This window comes from Budorcas taxicolor, chromosome 6 (genome assembly GCF_023091745.1).
Source record: "Budorcas taxicolor isolate Tak-1 chromosome 6, Takin1.1, whole genome shotgun sequence".
Taxonomy (NCBI): Eukaryota; Metazoa; Chordata; class Mammalia; order Artiodactyla; family Bovidae; genus Budorcas; species Budorcas taxicolor.
The window spans coordinates 104,692,635-104,718,922 of NC_068915.1; the positions used below are offsets into that span (position 1 = coordinate 104,692,635).

Consider the following 26,288-nt stretch of genomic DNA (forward strand, 5'->3'; position numbering starts at 1 on the left):
TCCCTTTACCATGACCAAAATGAGCAGCAGTTCCCCGCAGTCCATACCACCCGGTCCGTGAGCCTTGTTCAGTCCCGTGTGCACCTCCCCGAGGGGCCAGGAGGCTTTCTCCCACACGCTGAGCTCAAGGTGCTGAGATGCTCACCCCTGCCAGGTCAGGGTCGGGCTCTGTCTGGAGCTGGTGAGAAGGTGTCCCGCTCCGAAGCCCGGCCCCGGCCCCTGATGCTGAGACCGACGGGGGCCTCATTGGTCTAGCTCGCTTTCGTTCTGCAGCGTCTTCATCGCCAGCCCCCAGAGGGTCATGCTGGAGAAGAACTGGCCCTCCGAGTTCCTGTAGGCGGGGGCGGTGGAGCGGCTGCCCAGGGGGTCGGTGCAGGGGGGGTGGTCCAGGGCCGCCAGGGACGATCGCAGGGCGGCCACGCCGTCGGCCTGCAGCGGCTCAGCGCCGGCCGGGGCGTCCATGTCCGGGTAGCCATAGGCCTGGTGCTGCGCCGGCGGCACTTGCGGGGGCTTGGCCAGCTTCACCGGCTCCAGGCTGAGCTTCTCGGGCTCACTCGGCCCGTGCGGGGGCTGAACCACCGGCTGGAACTTACAGGGGCTGTCAAACTCCGCCACCGAGTCCTCATCTGCCGGGTGCGCGGGGATTTTGACGGTCACGGCGGGCATCAGAGGCACGGACACGTCCTGGGAGAAGGAGTCGGAGCTCTGGGAGCGCTCCAGGTCCGGGGCCTCGATGGCCCGCGCGAGTGCCTCCAGGGCGTCCGGCCCCTCGTCGCCCGCCCGGCAGTGCGTCTTCTTGTGCCGCCGCAGCACGGCCGAGCGCGTGAAGCACTTGTTGCACACGTCGCAAGTGTATGGCTTCTCCCCAGTGTGCGTGCGCACGTGCCTGCGGAGGTCGCCCGACCCTCCGAAACACTTCCCTGCAGGAACAGACAGGGCGCTATTCAGAGGAGGTCTTTCGGGAGGGTGTCCCCGCCGCCCCCAAGTGCCCCGCTTTCCTGTGAAGTCGGCCAAGCGCTGCCATCACCCACTCATGCCAGTTCCAGACCCTTCCATGCCCCACCGCTGCGGCCCCCCAACCTGCAGCCTCGGTCTCCACGAGCCGTGTCACCTGAGGGCTCCGGAGCCCCATCTCCCTGCCCAGAAGCATCCCAGGGGGGCCTGGGCGCCTGACCGACAGCCCACGCTGAGAAACCGCATCAGCGCTATTCAGCTATCCCCAAATCGACCACAGCCAATCTCCACTTTAGAAGCATCTTTTCTAAAGTTACTTATACACTCAATTTTTAACGTAATTTTACGCTCCTTCTCCAGGTCCTATTTCCTTTCTCTAGGTATAAACTAGAGATAGGTGACCTAAGGCCTGCCATGAGGTCAGAACACCAGAAGAGAAAAACCAATATATAACCTTATAGAAGCCATTTACAAAGGACTGAAACAAACTATGCTTTGTTTGAAAAGACGTTTGCTCCTTGGAAGAAAAGTTATGACCAATCTAGACAGCTTATTAAAAAGCAAAGACATTACTTTGCCAACAAAGGTCCGTCTAGTCAAAGCTATGGTTTTTCCAGTAGTCATGTATGGATGTGAGAATTGGACTATCAAGAAAGCTGAGTGCTGAAGAATTGATGCTTTTGAACTGTGGTGTTGGAGAAGACTCTTGAGAGTCCCTTGGACTGCGAGGAGATCCAACCAGTCCATCCTAAAGGTGATCAGTCCTGAGTGTTCACTGGAAGGACTGATGCTGAAACTGAAACTCCAATACTTTAGTCACCTGATGCAAAGAACTGACTCATTGGAAAAGACCCTGATGCTGGGAAAGATTGAAGGCAGGAGAAGAAGAGGATGACACAGGGTGAGATGGTTGGATGGTATCACCGACTCAGGGGACATGAGTTTGAGTAAACTCCAGGAGTTGGTGGTGGACAGGGAGGCCTGGTGTGCTGCGGTCCATGGGGTCACAGAGTTGGACACGACTGAGCTGAAACAAACTATATGATTTGCGCGGACACACCTTCCAGAACTTCTCACTTAACCCTACACCCCTGTGTTTGAGTCCTCAGCTAATCTAGCCCTGGTCAAGCAATGGTGGGCTGTTTGGACTGCTTCCAACTGTTTGCTACTGTACCTGAGGGTCAGCTCACATCGTCCTTTCCCTTGTTTCCTTAAGATAGATTCTCAGTAGTGGACTTTTATGTGGCAAAAGGTGTCAAAGGATATAAATTTCAGCTGCAGGAGAGTTTCCCAGAGAGGGGAAATGGGAGGAGAAGTCTCTCCTTTGTACCTCAAGTCAAGACAGGGGCTTGATGTGGGTCCCTAGGAGGTCCGAGTGGAGCAGCACCTGCCTCCAGCATGGGGAAAATGGAGACAGCTCGCTTACTGTATGGGCAGCCGACAGAGAGAGAGCAGACGGTCACCTCTGCACCCACGTGGGCCTGCAGACCTCAGAGCACAGAACGTGAGTATTTCCACAGATCAGACGAGGGTCATGCTCGCAAGGAAGCTAGCCTTGGAACCTCAGAGGACTGCCCAGAGGGGCGATGGGACACCGACAGGGAAAGCCTCCTCAGGATGAACGGCTACAAAACCGAGGGCTTAAAGGAGAAAGTCTGGCCAGAAGAAAATGCACCTTTCCATCCTGGAAAGTGCAGCTAAGTGGGGAGGGAGAACAGGGTATAAGGGGGAGGCTGTCTTAGGAAGAAGGTAAAATGCTGGAGGGAGGGGGAGGGGGAGGAGGAGCGAGGGAAGAAGAGGCAGAGAGGGCCAGGCTTTCAAGTCAGCAAAGCTCAGACTGTGAAGCCACCATGAAATGGAAACTGTCTTTTGAATCCAAGAAAACGAAAACATACACCCACACATACACTTGCATGTGAATGTTCATAGCAGACTCGCTAAGCGAAATGAAGTCAGTTACAGAAGGCCACACATTGCAGGGTGCTACTTCTATGAGCTGTCTGGAACAGGCAAATCTAGGGACTGAGAGTAGGTTAAGGGTTGCCGAGGGAGGGAGTGGGGAGTGACTGCGAGTGGGCACGGGGTTTCTTCCCTGGGGTGATGGAATGTTCTAAGACTGTGGCGAGGGCAGCACAGCACTAATGCACCCCAACTGCTGACTTGCTTGCTCCAAGTGAGCAGGTTCCATAGACAGGACTCGACTCAGCAAAGCTGCTAATACAGATTCGAACCTGCCACACAGAATCACTCTCGCTCCCTTCCTCTCCCTCCTTTCCTGAAAGCTGACCTCATGTGGGTCAGAAGCCTCAGGTAGCGAGTAGCGGGGAGGGGTGGAAATGAGGGACGGGGGAGACAGGGGCCCACTGCACTGCCTTCCCTACAGGGTTGTAGCCGGCAAAAAGCAGGCCCTGGCTGGAAGGAACAGTTGAATCTGAGGTCAAGTTCACAGTCGTAATGAGAATAACCGACATCCTACACTAGGGATTTGAGACTGCAACTGTGATTGAAAGTGATGCAATTTTATCCTCTAAGAGGGAGCAGACAAATCACGGAGCTGCCGATACTGGTGTCCAGGGAATCTGACCCAGCTTAAGCGGGAGACATGAAGGAAGCTGCCTCCGGCCACATCCCACACGTCCTGCCCTATTTTAGGGACCAACCACAATGAGAACAGAGCCGCTCCGAGGATGCCCCAATTCCAGGCTCCCCACGGCCTGCCTCTGAGCATTTTTCCTCTTTGTTCTAACCAGGTAATCATAAAAATGGTTACTCACTCATTCAGTCCACATTGCCAGTGGCACATGTGTACACACGTGTGCGCGCGCACACACGCACGCACACACACATACACGCACGCACACACGCACGCCCTCCCCCAGTTCTTCAGAAGCTCTAACACTCTGTGATCACGGGTACTTAACTCGAGGCCCCAGTTCCCTGGCCTGTGCAGTGATGTGCCTGGAAACTGAGCCTCCCGACGACGTCACGGATGCGCCAAATGCCGCAGAAGTGACCTTTGCTTTGTGACATGTGACACGATCTCAAGAAGCCCCCCTCCCGAGCCCACTGTGTGCCCTCGGTGTCCCGCAGCCCGCTGTGCCCCGGCCCTGCAGCTGCACCGCACGCTCTCCCCCACCTTTCCCATTGCCAATGCCCCATGGCATTTGGGACTCTGTTATCAGTCATCTTTGTATCTAGGGCAGTTGCCGAAACCTTGGGTAAGTGGCACATGAACACAGATGAATCAGAGAAGGCCAAAGTGATCAAGAAATAGCAATCACTTCCACGTTACCCATGAGAAGAGGGGTGACTTATCTGAGCACCCCTAATGACCCAGGACAGTGTGTGGGCACAGAGCCCAGCATCCTTCCCACAGGGTCTGGGGTGGGCGGAAACTTACCACAGGCAGAGCAGCTGTAAGGCCGCTCGCCCGTGTGCCGGATTCTGTGCTTTACCAACTTCCTCTGCATGTTAAAAGACTTCCCGCACTCATCGCAGGTGAAGACTTTGTCAGCCGTGTGCGTCTTTTTGTGTTCCTTCAAATTACTGAAGTTACTGAACCCTAGAGGAGACCACACACTGGGGTTAGGCTGAGGGACGGAGAACATTTTAATCGGAAATCTTCCGAAGGGAGACGCTCGGCCGTACCTCGACCACAGATGTCACACAAGTGTGGCTTTTCTCCTGAGTGGATGATAATGTGACGCTGGACATCTCCCGAGGCTGCAAACCTGCAAACGCAATTTGGAAAGTCAATTAAGAGCCTGCCTGCGTCACTGCAGACCTTTCTAACTCCAAGTCACCCAGGGAGGGGATGAGCTGCTCCCTCGGAATGTGACCAGGAGTGGCCTGATTTCGTTTGAGATGCTCATTAGAAAAGAACATCTTTTTTTCCTCTTTTTAAAGAAGAGTAGAGAATGATCCTACTGTTTCATTTCTAAAACAGTTTTTCCCTACCTACTTGCGTTAACCCTTCTTCCTCTGAGGTGATTGCTAAGTGGGCTGGGGGTGGGGGGTGGGGGGGCAATCCTGGCCCAACCCAAGCCCCACTGTGGAGCTAAGTTCCTCTCTGTCCTGCCTCACTTGATTTCAGGACCACAGGTTGCATCTGGGAAGATTTATCTGGTAACACTATAAACACATTTACTTCTAAATGGGAGTTCAGAAGGCTCACACTGAAAACACCCTGAGAAACAAGACTCTCAAGGACCCGCCCCGCAGCGAAACAGCAGAGGGCCTGTGCTACAAGGCACCCCAGACAGGCAGGACCCAGGACCTGGGTGCTAAACCTGGCCTTCAGTGTCTGGGCAGCTGCAGAGACACTATCAGGCCAGGAAGCCTTTATTTCTGTTTTCTACCATCTGCAGAGACAACTGCTTTTTCTGGAACTGAATCAAGGGTGCTGTCCCATGCCAGTAGAAGACTGTGACTATAACTGCCCCATATCATCCCACCCCCACCCCCAACTCCTGAACACAAACGTATCAGGAGCAGAAAATGTCAGTGTTCCCATCACAGCACTTAGCATACAGTAAGTGCCTAATAAATGTTGAATGGCTGAACGGTTAAGTAACTGGTAGAGGCCTGGCCATTGCCTCCTGTTCTAGAATGACCAATCACCAGATGATGACCAACCCCCAGATGACAGAGGGAGTGGAATCCCAACGAACGCCTCGGAGGGGCAGGGGGTACAGGCTGCAGGCTGGTATGCCCACAGGACGGGGCACCTCCACCTCCAGGGGGAGACTGTGGTCCCCCAAGTCCTTGGCCTCCCCGGCCCTGAGGCTCGCCTGTTCTTCCTGCGGCTGCACTCTGCCTTTTCACGGGTCTGCGAGCGGGGCTGGCGTGCCCCAGCACCCCCTCTCCTGATTCCAGGCATTCAGGCTGCCAAGTCTCATTTCCCTACCAGACGGTCACCTCCATGGGACCAGTCATCTTTTAATAGACGTTTCTGGAATGAATGGAAATTTTAGCGTCATTCTGTTTCCCGTAAAATCCCATTTCCTACGACTGTGTCCTAGATTCTCCTTTGATTAACATGTCCATCTCTTTCCGCTGTTCTCATGTGTGCCACAAGGAAGGCCAGCGGGCTGGGCTCTGCTGTGTCCCTGGGTGGCAGCAGCCCCGCGGGGCTCGGAGCTGCCGAGCCGGCTCCCCTCGGGCGGCTGACCGAGCCCTGCACTGACCTCTTCCCGCAGACCTCGCAGATGTACGGCTTCTCCCCAGAATGCCGACGCAAGTGAGTCTGCAAGTTACCCGCCTGCAGGAAAGGAAAAGAAAAAATATGCCAATAATGGAAAAAAAACTTTTTTAAGGGCACATACATTCAAAAGGGACACTGACAGATTTAGCCAGGTTCCAGTCCAACTTCCCATTGAAGATCCCAGATGCACGACTCAGAAGCAGCCACGTGCAAGGAGATGGAGGCCCAGCCTGGTTCTGATTTGGGAGCGGCCCTACCTGGCAATGAACTGAACAGGGGGCGGCTGATTTCAGCTCAGCTCCATGCCAGCCCCTGGCCCGTCCCTCTACAGGGGGACAGGCCGCCATGTCCCTGTAAAATGGGCCCGACATTCTGTGGGGGCTGCTTTTAGGTTTGCTAAGCTTGTATTTTGAACAGCTGTTGATGTATTATATTTCTTTTTTTTTAACCTCGACCACCTACATGCAAACATTTGATAAAAGGTAGCATTTGTACTTGGTCATTTCAGTATTCATTGTTTTTTCTTGAAAAACATGCTTTTGTTCATAAGGAAGGTAAGACATTTACAAAAAGTATTTCTTCTGGTGGTACAGTTGCTCTTACTGACAGGTTGGTCATTTTTACTTCTGTGCAAAAAAAGCAAATCAGGAGATTCACGGTGGTCCTTCAGCTGCAGGCCTTTTATGTTTCTAATCTCTGAAACAGCAGGGCTTTACGAAGAATAACTGATTTAAATGGAGATCACAAAATAGATTTCCATGTGCTAATTAATCAACAGGAAATCAACACTAAATTGCCTAAAGTACAGTGAAATTAAACCTGCAAATGCCTGACTTTACAAAAGCTACTGGCAAATGTTTCAAATTAGGACTGGAAAACACAATCTTCCATCACTGTGATTTACATTAACAGTCTCAATCTGCCACTTCCCAACTTAATTTTTCATAGTGTTCTGCTATGAACAACACTGAGGAGGACGAAGACATCCAAGGTAATAATGTGCAGGCCTTACGTACAAAATAAGCCAAAAAAGAGAATGAACAATAATCCCCAACTCATAAATTTGGCTTGTAATTTTTTTTTTTGGATAGGTAAGAAGTGGATTTATTTAGAAAGAAACACACAGACACTGTGGGCCACCTCAGAAGGCATGAGTGGCTGGCTTAAACTATATTTTAGATGAGATTCAAAGATAGTTCATGGTTATAGGACTGAAAGTATAAAGAAAACTGCGGATTTCATGTTATGTAACACAGAAGATTCTTTAAGTCTATCAGAGTCTGAAAAAACTGAGTTAGATACTGTATTTCAAAATATGATAAATATGGCTTAAGGAAAAAAAAGCTGGTTTATTTTAGGTAACCAAAGAGAAAGCATTTGGCAAAACAATGGGAAATACCTAGCTTTTAACTGAATGACTATTAATAACAATAATAAAACAGCAAATGTCAACAGCAATAGACATTTGGTCTACTCACACATAACCAAATTACCCCTAGAAATTGGTATTACTGTCTCTGTTTTCTAGGTGTACAATTGAGATTCAGATAAATAAATCAGTTGCTCTGGTTACACAGTAGGCCAGAAATTAATGCTGGTTGATCTCAGCTTAAACTCTTGTCTTCCATGAGGGCCTGCAAGCTTCTGTGAATAAGCTAGCTTGTGCTGAATTCTCAGTATGACAGTTGACTGTGCTATCCAGGAAACGACTCACTGGATTTAAGATAACACACATTTTATATCAGTCACTTCCAACTTTCAGAAAAGCTGGTCATTTAAATAACAATTTGTATGGCACCATCTGCTCAATGGTTTAATTAGATCCTTCGTTTCCGTTTCAAGTTCTTATATAAACCATGTATTATGGTTAAAATACATTCGGATTCAATTCTTAGCAATGGTGCATCTTTCCTTTTTAAATACAGCTTAACAATTACTTGTTTTCAAAGTAAATAAAACCGAATAGTCTTCCACTTAACATTACAGTGGTGGTGGTTTAGTCGCTAAGTCGTGTCTGACTCCTGTGACCCCGTGGACCGTAGCCTCCCAGGCTCATCTGTCCATGGAATTCTCCAGACAAGAATACTGGAGTGGGTTGCCATTTCCTTCTCCAGGGGATCTTCCCAACCAAGGAATCGAACCCAGGTCTCCTGCGTTACAAGCAGATTCTTTACCGACTGAGCTACAAGGGAAGCTTAAATATTACAGTAAACAACAGTAAAACAAACTTCAAGATGTTTTCTTAGCTATTTAATACTGAAAGTGTATAATGAAAATGATTATCATTCCCCCTGATAAAGGAGCATATATTAGTCTGATAAATGGCATAAAAGTAGATTAAATAATGGAAAGATTCAGGCAAAAAAATTTCAATCATGCATTCAGATAATGTATACCAAATTACATAGCAAACTGGGGCCCCGATTATTTGCCCTTTAGTCAAAAGTCGTCATTTTTAGTAATTTTGCTATGCTCTGCGTGCTTGCATGCTAAATCACTTCAGTCATGTCTGACTCTTTGTGATCCTATGAACTGTAGCCTGCCAGGCTCCTCTGTCCATGGGGTTCTCCAGGCAAGAATACTGGAGTGGGTTGCCATGCCCTCCTCCAGGGGATCTTCCTGACTCAGGAATTGAACCCTAGGCTCCTGCATTGCAGGTAGATTCTTTACCACTGAGCCACCAGGTTACTAATTATATCCTAAGTACAAGGACGACATCTTAAAAATTATCTACGTACTGCTGGATCCCTGAAAACTCCAGCAGGGGGTAAATACCAGGAGGTCTCCTTTGTTAAGAGTTTACTACGAGTGGAACACTTGCTCACCAGTTACAAACTGACTTTCAGAGAGTCCTTACAATGTCCTCATAAAGTGCCATTCACCAGCTCCAGGAGGTAAACAGAGGCTCTGGGAGGGGAGCAGCCATGGCCCCTACAGCTGGCATGGAACACTCCCCAATTCGACTTTGTCTGTGGACTCAAAAAGCTTGTGCTGCTGTTGGGGTGAAAAACATTAGCAAAAAAGGAAATTCTACCCTTTCTAAGTGGACACCACTTTAGTTTAGGATGGAGTTGTCAGAACTCAAAAACTCTGCTGCAGAAAAGAAGTTAACACCTGGTTTGCTGAATAATTTAAAAAATAAACTCCTTCCAACAGGTACCTGAACCTCAGTATTTAACCATGATCAAATCAAGTACATGTTCTCAAGCAGAGTACCCTTCTAGTGGTGGGTGACTGTTTCTGTACAAAATCGGGAACTGTGAGACTTTACAGACCAAAGAGAAGTCAGATCTTAAAAGTCATCTTGAGAAGTTTTAAGACTATGAAACAGAAAAAAAAAAAATCTGGAGATTAGCAGAAGGCTGTTACCTAAAGGACAATGATTACTCCACTGATAAAAGGACATTTAACATCAAAAGTGTGGGAAACACCACCGCAGAGTCGGAAGATTTAGTAATTTAGGTTCACTGAAGTATTGCTTCTGGCATATTCACCACAGATGGGATGCAGCTTTGCCACCTTTGGCATGGGGCCGCATCAGCACCCTGGAACATGTCTCAGCAGCCTCCCAGGGATGCAGCGCCCTGCCAGTCATACCCTGCACAAAGGAGATGCGGGGAGGGTACTGAACCTCTCAGAACCCGACCTTCCGCAGCAGCTGTTCAGGGTCTCTATTCTGCTTCACTGGAGAGGCGAGGCGACTCCCCTCCCCTCCCCCAAGACAGCTCAATACACCGGGTTTCCCTTTGCTTGTTTTTCTTGTGACAGGTATTCCCGACCCATCATGGTCTTAGATTTCGCCTCTGTTTGCACTGAACAGCCCGGGTTCTCCTGCACATGGGAGACACGTGGCTCCCAACGGGGCCTCATGCACACTGTCAGCTACTGCGTGACTCTCACTTGCTGCCATCCGGGCAAGGGCCGTGTCCGAAATTGCGTTAATACACGCAGAGCCAGCTGTCACAATCTAGGCTTGTCACAGCTTTTCCAAAGCTGAAGTAAACTGTTTGCTGACTCATTATTAAGGTTGTGGCTAATTTTATTTTTTTTTAAAGACTAACCAACCCTATTAAATACTACAATGAATAAAGTTAATTCTTATTGGTAGGTCCACTTTCTGAATCTTCCAGAAGGGAGGGTATTTCCAGTCCACTGTAACCACGTTTTCCAGTTCATATGAGAAATGAAGGCCCGGTTACTGAAGTGTAAACACCGCCACTGCTCCCTCCGCCTGGAATGCCAGAGCCTCAGGCCCATCAAGGGCTCCCATCCTCAGGGCCCCGCCCCAGTCACGGGACACATCCCAGGACCTCAACCACCCAAACATCACAACTTTCAGGCAGGAATGACCACTGCCCTCTTCACCCAAACTGTTCCCCGCACAAAAGCCATGGAATTTCCACCGTTTCATTGTGCTTTACCACTTTATGCACCTGTTTCTTCCTCTAAACATAAAGCTCCTTGAAGCCTTATTTATCTTTGTGCCGCAGCACAGGCAGAGCTCCTCAGACATTGTAGGTTTGTAATAAATACTTGTTCAAAGAGTCCTTATTCACAAAAACTTCATCATTACATTAGGAAGTAAAACAGCAATATACATCTAAAAACCATAAATATATGGTTATGTTCATTAAAAAAACCTCGATGTTTATAAAAGTCTGATAAAAACACAGACACCGATATAGAAGAGGAGGATTTCTGTAGTGTCTATCAGACACGGCTGCCCTTGGTGGGACTTGAGGGGAACATGTAGGAAAGGTCTGAAGCAGAGGACGGGGTGCTATCAAAACCACTGTTCTCAAACGCGCCGACACTGAAGCCCCAGCCCCAAGCAGCAGTGCCAGAATCTCTGAGGGTGAGCCCGGCATTAACTCCAAGAGAGAAGGCTGAAGGCAGACCCAATGCCTCAGTGTCTGGTTTCACTTTATTTGACTAACAGTGAAAACCCACGGGATTCTGAGCAAGAAAAGGATAGAACCTAAACTATTGCCACAGTGTAAATGTATAAAGGACTTTCACGTCCATTTTTTTTTTTTCATTTAATCCTCCTAATATTCCCATGAGGTGGTATCATCTCTATTCTAAGAATTATAAAAATGAGACCCAGAGAAGTTGTGATTGCTAATTATTAATGGTCGTTAAGCCACTTTTTTAAGGCTTCCCATTACACCAAAGCTGGAAAGATTAAAGTGGTGGGGGGTGGAGTAGTGGGGGAGTGTCCCTTCGGAAGACTGGTCTGTAAGAGCAGAGAGGACAGAGAAATGAGAGGCAATGGCCACGGGAGAGGGGCTACTGATGTGTCCTGAGGACTCACCACAGGCCAGGCGTGATGCTGACCATCTTCAGTTGCTCAGTCATGTCCAACTCTTTGCGACCCCATGGACTGTAGCCCACCAGGCTTTTCTGTCCATGGGATCTTCCAGGCAAGAATACTGGAGTGGGTTTCCCATTCTTCTCCAGGGGATCTTTCCAACCCAGGGATCAGACCCTCCTCTGCCTGCATTTGCAGGCAGATTCTATACCACTGAGCCACCTGGGAAGCTGACTGTCTTATAAACTCATTTACTCCTCACACACCACGAGGGCCAGTGGTCCCACACACCTGCTTCACAGCTAAGGAAGCCAAAGTGCCAAACACGGAGACTGTCCGAGGTCAAAGCAGAAAACCAGAGGCTGGATCCAAATCCACACTGTCTGGCTCTAGAGGCTGAGTTCTGACCTCCAGGGCAGGCTGGCAGGAAGCAGCACAGGCCTCAGCTAGAGTGCATGGCAGGTAGACCAGCAATCCCTCCACTCAGCTCAGCAGAGGCTTACGGAACACTTGGTGGGGTGCACAGTCCCTGCCTGGACTGATAACGCCAAGGACCACACTGGGGCATGGTGAATTACGGCTCACAGCCAGCAGGAAGAGTGAAAAGCAGCCAGATGGCAGGTGTGGGCGTCAGTGCTGGGGCCAACCTGCGGTTCCTGTGCTCCACGGGGTGAAGGGGTCCAGCTCCTCCACCGAGGCCCAGCCCCAGGGTCCTTCCCCAGTCAAAGAGCATCTGTACATGCTCTTACTCCATGACTGCCATGCAAGTGTAGAAACGGTTGTGAACTATCTCCTCCAGGCACTGGGCCTTTCGAGCAGCTTCTGGGAACAGCTACCTTCTGTTGCAGAAGGATAAGCAGGTTCCCACAGCCATTCTACCATGTTCAGAATACCTCTGAAACCTTCGCTCTCTCTGTCTGGTGCCCAGATGAGTACAGAGCCTACATGAGGACACACACACCGGCCAAGTGAGAGGACATGTGCAAAGGCAGGGAATGCAAAGTGTGTGGTCTTTTCTCCAACACCCTAACATCTACAACCCCAATCAGAGTAAGAAGGCATCTGTCTTGGGTCCAGGCTGGCATAAACTGCAGCCCCCACGTGTGTGTTCAGTTGTTCAGACTCTTTGCGGCCCCACAGACGGTATCTCGCCAGGCTCCTCTGTCCAAGGGATTCTCCAGGCAAGAATACTGGAGTGGGTTGCCATTTCCTTCTCCAGGGGATCTTACCCACCCAAGGATCAAACCCATGTCTCCCATACTGCAGGCGGATTCTTTACCACTGAGCCTCCTAGGAATCCCCCAGCCCTCAAGTGGTGCTCAATATGGTTTATATCATGCACAGGAAGAGAAGAAATACACTAGAATTAGACCCATCATTAATGAGGGATAAGGTATTGTGAGAGTTCACAGTTATGCTTATAAAAAAATGGTAACCCCCACAATGAGCTAGAAATTTTTCTTGAAAATTATTTTCTCCTGATTTAGTCTGAAGTCTTTTAAGTTACAGATATCATCAGTCTTCTCTCACAAGTCCCAAAATTATGTCTCATCTGTAATAAAAATAAACACTGGGTTTCAGGTTTCTGATTATTAACAATAAATAAAAGTATTCCCACCTGAGAGAAGTGTTTCCCACAAATGTTACATTCAAAAGGTTTCTCACCTAAAACAAAAGAAAACAACAGCGGGTAAAATCATTAGTAATACCTGCACGACAGGTTTCCACTTACAATGTTTAAACTGCCTTCTGTGTCCCACCATTCAAAACAGAGCATAACGTACTTCACCATCAGGGTATGAACATGGGGAGCCTCTGTCCTCACCATCTCTCTCACCCTCAGATGACAGGCAGAGATGATAAAAGTGAGATCTATATGTGTGTGTGTGCTCAGTCATGTCTGACTCTGTGACCCCATGGACTGTAGCCTGCCAGGCTCCTCTGTCCACGGGGTTTTCCAAAAAGAATACTGAAGGGGTTGCCATTTCCTCCTCCAGGGGATCTTCCTGATCAAACCCATGTCTCCTGCATTGGCAGGCGGATTCTTTACCACTGAGCCACCTGGGAAGTCCCAATCTATATTTACTTCTCTCTCAAAAAAAAAAAAGAAAGTGGTTCTTCAAATTTAAACCTGTATTGAAATCAAACACATTTATGTGCACTCAAAGTACACTGGGGCTTTGGACAGATTTCCCCTTCAGTCGAAAATCAAATGTGAGTTTTCTTGCTGAACAGCACAAACCCATCTTTTTGCCTGGCTCCTGCACTGACCACAGGTGAGTCCTAACAGAACCAGGGGGACTCATCCATTTCACATGAGGTATGAACCCCAAACTGCTCCAAAGAGAGCAGGACCTCCTGTGCTTGTGCTGGGAAAAAGCCCCTCCCCACTGCCTTTTAGCCTTGGTTGAAACGTGCTAACAGAGGAAAAGAAGATTCCACCATGGGACGTGTTCCCTTGCTGACTGCTTGGCCCCTCTGACTTCACTAACTTTGAATGATCACATGTTGGGACAGAACAGATGTAGAGAATGGAACTCTACTACAAAGAAACCACAACGGTTCTGAAGACAGTCTCCAGAAAATGGTCTGTTTAAAGACATCCTTCAGGTACTGCCTTTAACCTATAGAACCCTAATAAACAAACAGACCCCACGAAGGCCAAGAACCTTTCACTTTCCCCATCCCCTCAAATCAAGTGCTTTCATTAAGATCCCTTCTAAAAAATGTTTCCCCTCCTACTGTGTTGCTGGAGTTGGCTAGCTTTCTGGGCTTCTGCTAAAGTACTTTTGATCTTTTCCTCAAACTGTTTAATGGCTTCCCCAGGGATGAGTGGGGAGCTCCTGAGCACAAGTACAGGTGACCCTTGAACCACAAGGTTTTAACTGTGCAAGTCCACTCACACGCGGATGTTTTTCAATAGTAAGTATCACAGTACTACATCATGGAGGTTGGCTGAATCTGCAGCTGTGGAGGGACCGGTACATGCAGGACCAGCTATAAGTTATACAGGATTTGACTGCTCAGATGGGCAGCACCCCTGAGCCTCGCGTTGTTCAAGGGTAACTGTAATTATAACCACATGGATGCGGCATTTTGAACTACATTTATGTCTGAAGATAAGGGAGATAATAGATAACGTTACATTAAAGCCCCCACCATGAGATACTAGAGTCTGAAAAGAGAGGTTACTAGTTCCTTAGAGTCTCAGGTGACCAGGGTTAATAACCCTACACCAGTGGTTCTCACACTTCTTGCTCTCAGGACCCCTTCACACTCTTAACAGTTGAGGACCCTAAAGAGCTTTTCCTTATGTGGGCCGTACCTGAGGGTACAGTCTGTATTAGAAATCAAAACGGAATGATTTTTGAAAGAAACGGCCAGACATTTTTCACTGGCCACCAGGTGAAGCCCTCATTACACATTCTGCAGCCTTGAACTGACCCCACTGCACACTTGCCCTGGAGGAGGAAACGGCACCCAGCTCCAGTCTTCTTGCCTGGAAAATTCCAGGGGCAGAGGAGCCTGGAGAGATACAGTCCATGGGGCCACAAGGAGTCGGACATGACTGAGGGACTGGGCACTGTACACTTGTTGGGGAAGCAGGAGGGAAGGAGGAGCATCCTACATGAGGCTACAAATGGTTCTGGCCTCACTGACCCCCTGAAAGGATTCCCCAAACCATACTGAGAACTGCTGCCCTTCTCAATCTACTTATGTCCCAGGAAGCAATTGTGCCACAGAACTGTCTGACTGCTATTATTCAAAGATGTTCTTGCAGGATAAAAACAATTCTTGTTTCCTTTAAAGCTAAAGCAGGTAAGTTTCTCAAATAAAAATTATACTGATCTTTAGGCTCCAGAAAATTACAGAATGATCTAAATTAAGCTTTTTCAGGGCAAAATTTAGTCAATGGTACTGTCTTTGTATGGAATAATTTTGAGCAACTACTAAAAATAATGATAGTAGTTTATATTCAAATACAACAAAATTTATAGAAGGCTTTCATAAATATTAGTTCAGTCTCAACAATGCAATAAGGGAGCAAATGGGGAATCAGGAGTGATAACAGGACATCACACCAATAGTCACAATCACACAAGCACCTTGAAAGCAGTTACTTTAGAAGCCTCCTGAACATACTCCTTCTCATGCCTTGAAGATAACTGCCAATAATATGTAATGTGTACTAGGGTCATCAGGCTTAAGTGCAAGAAAGAAAGTAATATACACGTGTTATATTACATACTGTATAAATATTGTATAACACTTTTTCAAAAGCTTTGGAAAAAATAAATATTTTGGAAAGGGGAAGAGGTATAACCTAAGGTAACAGAACTTTGAAAATTCAGGGTTCAAATGGAAGAATTTTTCACTTGAAAATACCAAATGGTTAAAGCTGATCCTCATTCAGAAGTTTACCTCCTGCCTCCCAAATCACAATTTTTAAAATCTGACATTCAAAGACAGAGGGGACATGTACACCTATGGCTAAGTCATGTTGATATATGGCAGAAATGAGACCAATATTGTAAAGCAATTCTCCTTCAATTAAAAATAAATAAAATTTAAAAAACACATTAAAAATAAACAAAAAATCTGACATTCAAATTACTTTCCAAAGTTTTCAGAATTACTCAAACTAAACTACTTTGGTCTGAATTAACCAACATCATGCTTTAAAAAAAAAATAATCTAATTCTGAAGAAAGAACTAAATATTGCTTATCTGTTTTAGAATTAATTTGAAAATCTGAGTGAATCAAAAGAATCTGCCATACTTTGAGATGGAAAGCTTCTCATAGAAAACCACAATTAAAAGATGAAAAGTGCACCATCTTTTAAAAATGGCTCTATGAAAGCTTTTACTAACTTAAGATTATTCTTTAAAAGACATCACCAAAAACACAAAGCAGAAGATAGCGAATACTCTTTGATTTGGGGGGTAAATATCAATGACATCATCAAGCAATAGCAAAATTTCTTACAAAAACGGGAGCAGGCAGTGGTGTCTGATCGTCTGGTATTATTTGCTTTCCTTCTGCCTGCGGGGACCAAATCAGTGTACCTGTATGAGACCGTCTGTGCAGCTCCAAATTGCTGGGGTGTTTAAAAGGTTTCCCGCACAATTCGCACGCGTACTGTCTCTGGGACTGCGGCATCTGGGTCTGGTCTTCCAGGGCCGCGGCGTCTTCGGGCCTCTCTGTCTCACTCACGCCATTAAAGTTCTCGGAACTGCTGAGTTCCTCGCTTTCCTTTTCTTCGGCGCTGGGGCTGTTCACTTTCTCCACACCATGTTCCCTGGCAGCTTCGAGCCTTGTGGTTAAACTGTCATTGGGTTTCGGTTCAGAGGTTTGCTCTGTAGATTTCTGTGACTTTAGGAAGTTGAGTTTCTTAAGGTGAATGGCCTTCTTGAGCCTCATCTGCCGGGTAGGCTGTTGGCTGGCGTGGTCGGACGCGGGGTCTGGGGCATTTTCACCCAAAGGCTGGGCCAGGAAGTTGGAAGGCAGGTGCTGGGAGGACTCAAGGACACACTCGGCGTGGCCGACCGCACAGGGCTGGGGATCCGTGGTGTGAAGGTCTGCGGAGGCGCTGAAGGTGAAAGGCTGCTCAGTCACTCGCTCGTGACTGGGACAGCCGGCGTGTTTGTAGTACTGCTTACTGTACAGGTTTCTGAGCTTATAGTAACAATTGGGCTGTTTGAAAGACAGTTCTGTGCAGCTGCCATCGAACGGGTCGGGGGCTTGTTTGGAGGTTTCGGCCGTGGGCGGGTGAAGGCCGACTGAGGGTGGGGCGTGCGAGAGTGACCCGTCCACGGCCCTGCCCTGCTGGGCGCCCGCGGAGCACTCCGGCAGCAAGTGAGGTGGGTAGTTTTCACTGAGGACACAGTTCGTGGCGGGAGTCAGGGTGCTCTGCAGGGAGAAGGTGCCGTGACAGGGCAGGCCTGGAGGCTGGTCGACGGTGGCTGACTTCAAAAAGGTGTGACACAGATTGAGGACGTTCTGAACCTGCAAACACTGGGCTGTGTCCAGCATGACTTGTATGTTGTCCTGGTTAAGATCCAGATGCGACGTGTACATGAAGTCCAGGATCTGCCCGATGCCACTCACATTCTTAATATCCAAATGAAAAACATCATTCTTCTGGCCTGAAGAGTTCTGAAAGAGGCTCCTGATAAAAGAAAGGATATCTGCTTACAGGGTTAACAATCCATACATTCTGATAGCTTTTTCTTTTAAGTAATACGCATGCTAATGTTCAAAATGACTATCCTTCGATAAATGCTAAGATTAAAAATTAAGTATGCTTTTGAGAATTCCATGGACAGAGGAGCCTGGCGGGCTAGAGTCCATGGGGTCGCAGAGTCAGGCATAACTGAGCGACTAACACTTTCACACTTCTATTTACAATAGCTCAGACCTGGAAGCAGGACTTCCCAGGTGGTGCTAGTGGTAAAGAACCTGCCTATAACGCGGGAGACACAGGTTTGATCCCTGGGTCGGGAAGATCCCCTGGAGGAGGAAATGGCAACCCACTCCAGTATTCTTGCCTGGAGAATCCCATGGACAGAGGAGACTGGCAGGCTACAGTCCCCAGGGTCGCACGGAGTCAGACACAGCTAAAGAACTTAGCACAGCACAGGACATGGAAGCAACCTAGATGTCCATCGGCAGATGAATGGACAAAGAAGTTGTGGTACATATACATGGTAGACGCTTACTCAGCTATGAAAAGGAATGCGTTCGAGTCAGTTCTAATGTGGTGGGTGAACCTAGAGTCTATTATACAGAGTGAAGTAAGTCAAAAAGAGAAAGACAAATATCATGTACTAATGCATATATATGGACTCTAGAAAGATAGTATCAACGATGCTGTGTGCAGGGCAGCAAAGGAGACGCAGACACAAAGAACAGACTTTGGGACACAGTGGGAGAAGGAGAGGGCGGGATGATTTGAGAGAACAGCATTGAGATATATACACCCCCATATGTAAAAACAGATAGCCAGTGGGAGTTTGATGTGTGACGTAGGGAACCCAAAGTTGGTGTTCCACGACAATCTAGAGGGATGAGGTGGGGAGGGGAGAGGGAGGTGGGGTTCAGGAGGGAGGGGATGCATGTATGCCTATGGACGATTTATGTTGATGTATGGTAGAGGCCATCACAATACTATGAAGTAACTATCCTCCGATTAAAATATGTGAATAGAAAGAAAAAGTAACAGTTGTTATCGACATGAATAAGCGCTAGATCTGCTACGCAGCATAGTGCCCACGTTAACAACACTGTGCCGCACACTTAAACACGTGTTAGGTGTTCTTACCACAGCAAAAAAATGTTAAGTCTGTCAATTCTGAGTCAAGATCCAGGTGTGTTTGTGATATTATTGATTCTCAATGTTTTTCAGTATTTTTCCAATCACTCAAAATAAAACATGTCCTTTTTAAAAGCAAAAAAAATAATCAAGTATGCTTCAATCCTTTAAGAAGTGTTTGCAAGCTAGTCAATAAAGCAATTCGGATTAACTGAATTCGTATGTTGAATATCCAAACTTCCAAGGAAATCTTAAAGTAAGATTTAAAAATATACTCACTGTTCTTTTTTAAAAAAATGTAATTATTCATATGCATTATTCATTGCATACAGATAGATTACAGAAAACTAAAGAAGACACTTTTCAATATTTTGTTTAGTCTGACAAATTATCTATCTCAAACCATAAAACACATACAGAAATACTTCTGTATCTTAAGCATCTTAAAAACATCTGAAAATGAAAATAGCTATAATAAACCAACTCTAGATATACTTCAGATACAGACTCTTAAAAAATATTTTTAACTTGTTAACCATGGCCAAACACACATAATGTCAAACATCTGGCTATATGGTTCATATGATAAATTCAGTGGCACCGTGTACATTCGCATTATTGTGTAACCACCACCACTTCCCATTTCCAGAATCTTTTCGTCATCCCAAAAAGCAACTCTATCCATTGAACAATAACCCCCATTATCCGCAACCTCTCAGCCCCTGGCAACCACCCTTCCACTTTCCATCTCTGTCTATCTGACTGATCTAGGTACTTGATGCTTCTCAGAAACCCAATGGTCCATAAACCAGCAGTGAGAGAGCCCTGTAAGTTAATGCAGGGAAAAGGCACCATAAAGCCCAGGCACTTTGTTCTGGGCCTAAGTCAAGTTCACAGGTGAATGAATTTGTCTCCTGTAAAAATACTGAGTCAGGTAAGTTGTTCTGCCAGTTTGTTAAAGACATTTTATCAAATAAACTAGCCAATGTTTCATAACATATAGACCTAACTGTCCTGGAAAGACAGAAGAAACAGGCAAAGCCCAAGCAGGGGACCATGGGCAGAATGCTGCCTCAGGGAGTCAATCCACTATAATACGACTTGCAGCACTTATGACAGCTGAGACTTAATTTGATGATTCAGGATTATCAAGGAAAGAGTAAATACTGTTCCGTATATCATTTACTAGAGTAGTAAAATAGTATATATTTTAAGGGGAAAAGTTCTGAAAAAGTGCTTGTGTGTGTGTTAGTCGCTCAGTCGTGTCCGACTCTTTGCAACCCCACAGACTGTAGCCTGCCAGGCTCCTCTGTCCATGGGATTCTCCAGGCAAGAATATTGGAGTGGGTTGCTGTTCCCTTCTCCAGAAGATCTTCTCTTCTGGTCTCCCGCTTCGCAGGCAGATTCTTTACCTTTTGAGCTACAGGGCAGTCCTGAAAAAGTGCTTCAGGACAGATAAATCCAGTTAACCAGAAAATGTGTGTAGAATACTTAAATGAAATACTATTGCTTGATCTTATTGTTTATAAGTAAATCTTTCATTGAGGCAAAAACAATTATAGGGATAAGTAAATTGAGTTCAAACCTGTTTTCTTAGAATAGTAAAATGCAAACAAAAATGAAAATGTTTTAGTTTTTTAAAAATGGCATATAGGATGTTTTCCCCTCTCAGATTTCTTATTACAGAAATGTTCTTATCAGAAACTCTATTCCTCAATCTTTTTACCTGGAAAGGACAAGAAATGCATACAGAAGCCTGATATTAATTACAACTCAAAAATCAAAGACAAAGTGCCAAATTACTTTCACAGCCCTAAATATATGCGTGCATGAACGCTCAGTAGCTTCAGTCATGTCCGACTCTCTGTGACCCCACAGACTGCAGCCCACCAGGCTCCTCTGTCCATGGAAGTCTCCAGGCAAGAATACCTGAGTGGGCTGCCATTTCCTCCTCCAGAGGATCTTCCCGCTTAGGTCACTCTAAATACAAAAATGAAAAAGCCCACAATGTGCTACAAAAGATAAGGAGAATGAAATCCGAGGAAAAATAAAATTTAGACAAAAGATTTCCATTCCAGAAAAGCTTTCTCTCTGTACAACTAGAACAGTCTAAAACACGTACCTAAAGTACTGGCTGAAAGCTGCTAGAACGTTCTTATGGGCTTTAAAGCAGACTCCTTTCACCACCAACATACAGTCGCAGAGCAGGCCTTGAATCCGCTGCTCGTGCAGCTGCTGGAGAAGGTGGCAGCTGTGGGCAGCAACTGGGTCCATGCTCCACCATCCAGGAGACCTAGGAAAAAGGATGCTCATAAGCAGTGATCCTTGATGCCATGACTGGTCATTAAAGGGCACCCAAACCGACCGACTGATCTGTGCTTCACTGTCATGACTTCCTGTGCCACACGGATGCAGAAAAGCGAGCATTATGTCAGATGGCAAGGCGCGGTCCACAGTGCTGAACCCTCAAGGGTGCTGAATGTCCAAATGACTGAGTGATCGGTTATCTACCCTGCCCCACTGGTTGCCTGAAAAGAAAAGCCATCTTGGTTTATTATTATTATTAGCTACCATTTACTGACTCATACAGACCGGGCACTGTGCCCGGAACATTGCAGCCATTAACTCAAATAATGCTACAAGAACCCTTTGATCACCATTTTACAAGGGAGGAAATTAAGAAACGAGGAGTTAAAGTAACGTGGCCATGATCGGAAAACTGTTATATTCCAACGCCAGGACTTAAATCCTGGTTCCTAAACCCTGAAGTCCATGCTCCTATGCCCGTGAGAAAAGGGACAGGAGAAACACAACACAGAACTTTCCTCCAAAGACTTAAATGCTAAAATACAGCAAATGTCTTGAGTCTACATCACAGGTTCTCTGGCTATACAGGAATGACAGGCAAAGTTATGAACCATCCCACAACTTGACTATAAAAACTGTAACTATTATTATGTTACTTAGTATAGTTCTCTAACTGCTTCATGATATCCATCCTGTACCTTCCCAAATTAGATTATAAAAAGCTCCAGAAAGAGAATTTGCATCTTACATTTCTTATGTGTCTTACAAATAAGCACCACGAATCATAATGTATCATATACCTCATAAGGATAATCATCATATTTATCCAATGTTTCCTTTACGTCAGGCACTATTTTAAGCCCTCTACACATATTAACTCATTCAGTTCTCAGAATAACTCTAAGAGAGATACCACGTACCATTAGCCTCACTTTACAGACAGATGAGGACAATGAAGCGCATGGCAGATTAAAGATGGCCACAACATCTACGACTCAAGGGGAGGTGGGATCTAGGTCTCCTCTCCTTGACTTGGGGCAGCCTCTATCTCAATCAACAGAACAGGTGAAAGGAAGGGTGTAAAGCTGCGCTCTTTTCTGGGCCAAGGCCTTTGAGCCAACAGCTCCCACCTTCCATCTGCCAGACGATGGGTCCGGGAGGCCTGCTTTGCCAACAGGCCTGTAAGACGTCCAGCTGGAGCCAGTATATGGGGCAGAAGAAGGGCTCTGCTGAACCCAGACTTCCAGTCATCCCTTCCAAGAGACCAGACATGGGAGCAAAGTCACGCTGAAAGCTCCAGACCAGCCCCACCGCCAGCTGAACCCCATTCGCCACCCACACCAGTGTAGGGCTGGAGAACCATCTGGCAGAGCCCTGCCTGAATTTCTGACTCATAAAACTGTGAGATAAAACAAAACAGTTTTGAAGTTACCAAGTTTTAGGGTAGTCTGTCACAAAGCAAATAGATAACCTGACCACAGTTAGAGAGGACCCACACGGCTAATAATAATAGGTATCAATAAGAGGCAGAGTTGGGATTTAAACCCAGGGAAAGCCCAAAGCCCACATGCTTAACTGCTACTCGAAGTTACATGCAATAGCTTAAAGGCCTTCCTTGGAATCCAATCAGCACCGTCTTCAGTCTATTACCAACGCCTGACTGTCCAGGTGGCCCCACAGATAAGCACCAATGTAAAGCACAACGCACATGAGGACGAACGTGTGCAACACAGGCTTTGTGCTATGACACAAGGAGCATGGTGCGCTGTCTTTGCGGCTCACTTTTTGACGAGCAACAAAAATCTACTGTCTTATCGATTAGCATATCTTTGGTATCCAGAAGAGCGCCTTGGATATAGTAGGTGCTCAATACATGGTTTTAAGATGGATGGAGACTCTGGGCCTCAGTGTTTTAATCTGTAAAAATAGAGGGTCCCCTATTGGGTTAGATAATCTCTAAGGTATCTTCCTGTTCTAAATCTACATCAAGAATGTGATGGTGGACTGAATGGCATCAAATATGGGAAAGGAGAAAAAAGGAATCATAAGAAAAAGCTTAGACACGAGTGAACGAAGAGGTGCTTCTACTGGGAATAAGAACCAGAATGGAATTTTATCCTGTAGCGACAGCTCCTAGAGCAAAGGCCCTTTGGTTCCATGAGGTGATTGATCAGTTGGCCAAACACCATAGGAAAGAATGTGGGCAGTCTGTTCTGTGGGGCCACTGACAGATTACTTCTCCAGGCGTCCGAGGTCCACACACACACTTGCCTAGAGTGGTCCTCCCTTCCTCTCTGGCCATCACGCTTCTCAAGTAGCTTGGTCCCCAGCCCCCTAACCCAATCCTAACGACAAAAACACTGGCCACGTGCACACAAGCCCAGGTTCCTGTCTTAGCACTACAATGACTCTATGATGCTATGGAGACCATCTGAGTTAAGATGATGTTGTGTGCCTGCTGCAAGTCACTTCAGTCGTGTCCAACTCTGTGTGACCCCATAGACAGCAGCCCACCAAGCTCCCCCATCCCTGGGATTCTCCAGGCAAGAACACTGGAGTGGGTTGCCATTTCCTTCTCCAATGCATGAAAGTGAAAAGTGAAAGTGAAGTCTCTCAGTCATGTCCGACTCTTAGCGACCGCATGGCCTGCAGCCTACCAGGCTCCTCCGTCCATGGGATTTTCCAGGCAAGAGTACTGGAGTGGGGTGCCATTGCCTTCTCTGGTTGTGTGCCTAGTACATGGCAAGATATTGTGGTGAGGATGGAAAGCTGATAAACTCAGGATGGAATGCTCCCTGCCCTCCATAGGCTGTGTCTCAGTTTGAGTCACTCACATAACTTCAGAGTGCCCACTAAACACCAGGCACTGAGATGAGGTGGTAAACAACTCAGATATAGTCATCCTATGCTTTCACAAAGAGTAAGTTTAGTGAAAGAAACAAAAATAGGGCTGTACTGGCGATATTAAATGGGGAAGGTACAAATTAATTTGGGGGATGAGGATCAGAACAAAACCTTTTGGAGGAAAGACATCTATGCTGAAACCTGAAGGTTAAGTTTGCCAGAGAAAGAGCAAAGAGAATTCACCCTGAGTTTTCACAGGGAGCAAACAAACAAAAAAGTGCAGAAGAGCACAAACAAGGAAGAGACTCACACATGTGCTCTGCACACAAACCCACCTCGAGTATCCAGCTTTTAAACCCGGGCAACCTGTCACTTCTGTTGGAGAATATTTCCCTCTCTGTCCATCCAGTAAATGCCTTCTTTTGTGGGCTGAATTGTGTTTCCCTCCAAATCCATATGTTGAAGACTGTATTTGGAGATTGGGCCTTAAGAGGTAATTAAGTTAAAAAGGGGAAGTTAGGGTAGATCCTAATCCAATCTGACTGCTGTTCTTACAGAAAAAACAGGAAAGCTGGACGTTTACACCAGGGATGCTGTGCACAGAGGCAAGATCACCAGAAGGCATGGCCAGAAGATGTGCGGCTGGGAGCCAAGAACAGCAGCGTCGGGAGCAAACCAACCTGCTGACACCTTGATCTTGGACTTCCAGCTCCCAGGACTGTGAGGAAAATATATGTCTGTTGTTCAGGCCCTCCAGACTATGGTATTTTGCTACTGGAGCCCTTCCATACACCCTCTATTCCATTCCTGACACTGCTCACCTCCAGAGGGAAACCCTCCTTATTACCCCCACACCCGCACCCTAGTCCTAATTTAGCTTCTCACAGTTCTCTGTTCACACCAGGTTCAACCTTCATTTGCTCAGTGAAGCTCCACAGTGACCACCACTGCTATGTGCGGGACCTGTCTTAAGGGCTGCAGTGAGAGTTGCTCATTTGAGTCCGACTCTTTGAGAGCCCAGTATCTATACAGTCCATGGAATTCTCTCCAGGCCAGAATACTGGAGTGGGCAGCCTATCCCTTCTCCAGAGGATCTTCTCGACCCAGGGATCGAACCCAGGTCTCCCGCATTGCAGGCGGATTCTTACCAGCTGAGCCACCAGGAAGCCCAAGAATACTGGAATGGGTAGCCTTTCTCTTCTCCAGCGGATCTTCCCGACCCAAGAATCCAACGGGGGTCTCCTGCACTGCAGGTGGATTCTTTATCAACTGAGCTATAGAAGCTGAAGTCGGGGCTCCCACATTTCTTGCAAACTCCTTAGCATTGCGGGCAGACTCTTTACCATCTGAGCCACCAGGGAAGCCCCAAAGTGAAAGTGAAAGTTGCCCAGTCGCGTCTGACTCTTCGCGACCCTATGGACTGTAGACTCCATGGAATTTCTCAGGCCAGAATACTGGAGTGGACAGCCTTTCCCTTCTCCAGGGGATCTTCCCAACCCAGGGATCGAACCCAGGTCTACCCAAGTGAAAGCTGCAGGCGGCTTCTTCACCAGCTGAGTCACCAGGGAAGCCCGAGAATACCGGAGTGCGGTAGCCTATCCCCTTCTCCAGCGGATCTTCCCGATCCCAGGAATTGAACCCGGGTCTCCTGCATTGCAGGCGGATTCTCGACCAACTGAGCTACCAGGGAAGCCCCTTAAGGGTTGAGAAGAGCAGATAAGCACTCTACTGAGTGCTTTGCAGGAAATCCTACAATAATCTTATCGAGTTAAGCACGGCAGTGTAACACGCGTTTACAGACGCGGATCCGAGGCACGGAGAGGTCGCACGGCCACGGGACTGGGCTGGGCTTTAGGAACTTTGGGGTCTTCAGCGCTAACTCTCTCAACTTTACGCGGCGATGGAGGGAGCCGGGGCGAGGAGAGGGGACCCGCGGCTTCCCGCGGGCGGTGCCCCGGGCGGCCGGGACGGGAAAGCTGGTGCGGCGTCCAGGCCGAAGGTGCTGCACACGCCGTGAAGGACGCGCTCCGGAGCCCGGCCTGGTCGTCGCGTCTCCTAGCAGAAGCACCTCACGGCCACGGGCAGACACGCCCGACCCAGCAGCAGCTCCACGGCCCCTCACGGCGGCAGAGGGATGCGCGGGGCGGCGGCCGGTCCCTGCCCTGACCTGCCCGGCCCGGCCCTTCGGGCGCCCAGCCCGGGGTTCCGGGCCGTTTCCATCGCCCTTAGGCCCGCACGCTCTCGCGAGGCCGGCCTACCAGTCCGGCAATCCCCACCTCACCCTCAGAGACCGCTTCCCGCCCCGTCGCCTCTTCGTCACCTGCAGCCGCCACCGCCGCCTTCAGCGCTCCTGGCC

General features: G+C 47.6%; 1 protein-coding gene across 2 annotated transcripts; it reads right to left on the reverse strand.

The window, feature by feature from the left end:
- ZBTB49 (zinc finger and BTB domain containing 49) lies at positions 1-26,286 on the reverse strand. 2 transcript variants are annotated; one of them, XM_052642084.1, is made up of 8 exons: positions 26,253-26,286; positions 20,904-21,074; positions 16,536-17,638; positions 13,087-13,133; positions 6,141-6,214; positions 4,603-4,685; positions 4,355-4,516; positions 1-920 (listed from the first exon to the last, which is right to left on the reverse strand). In XM_052642084.1, exons 2-8 carry the CDS (start codon positions 21,053-21,055, stop codon positions 244-246), a joined length of 2,298 nt encoding a protein of 765 aa, XP_052498044.1. In that variant the 5' UTR covers positions 21,056-21,074; positions 26,253-26,286; the 3' UTR covers positions 1-243. The 2 variants fall into 2 exon arrangements, with proteins under 2 accessions (XP_052498044.1, XP_052498043.1); XM_052642083.1 differs by lacking the exon at positions 26,253-26,286 and adding an exon at positions 25,081-25,158.
- Between the last annotated feature and the right edge of the window lie 2 nt (positions 26,287-26,288).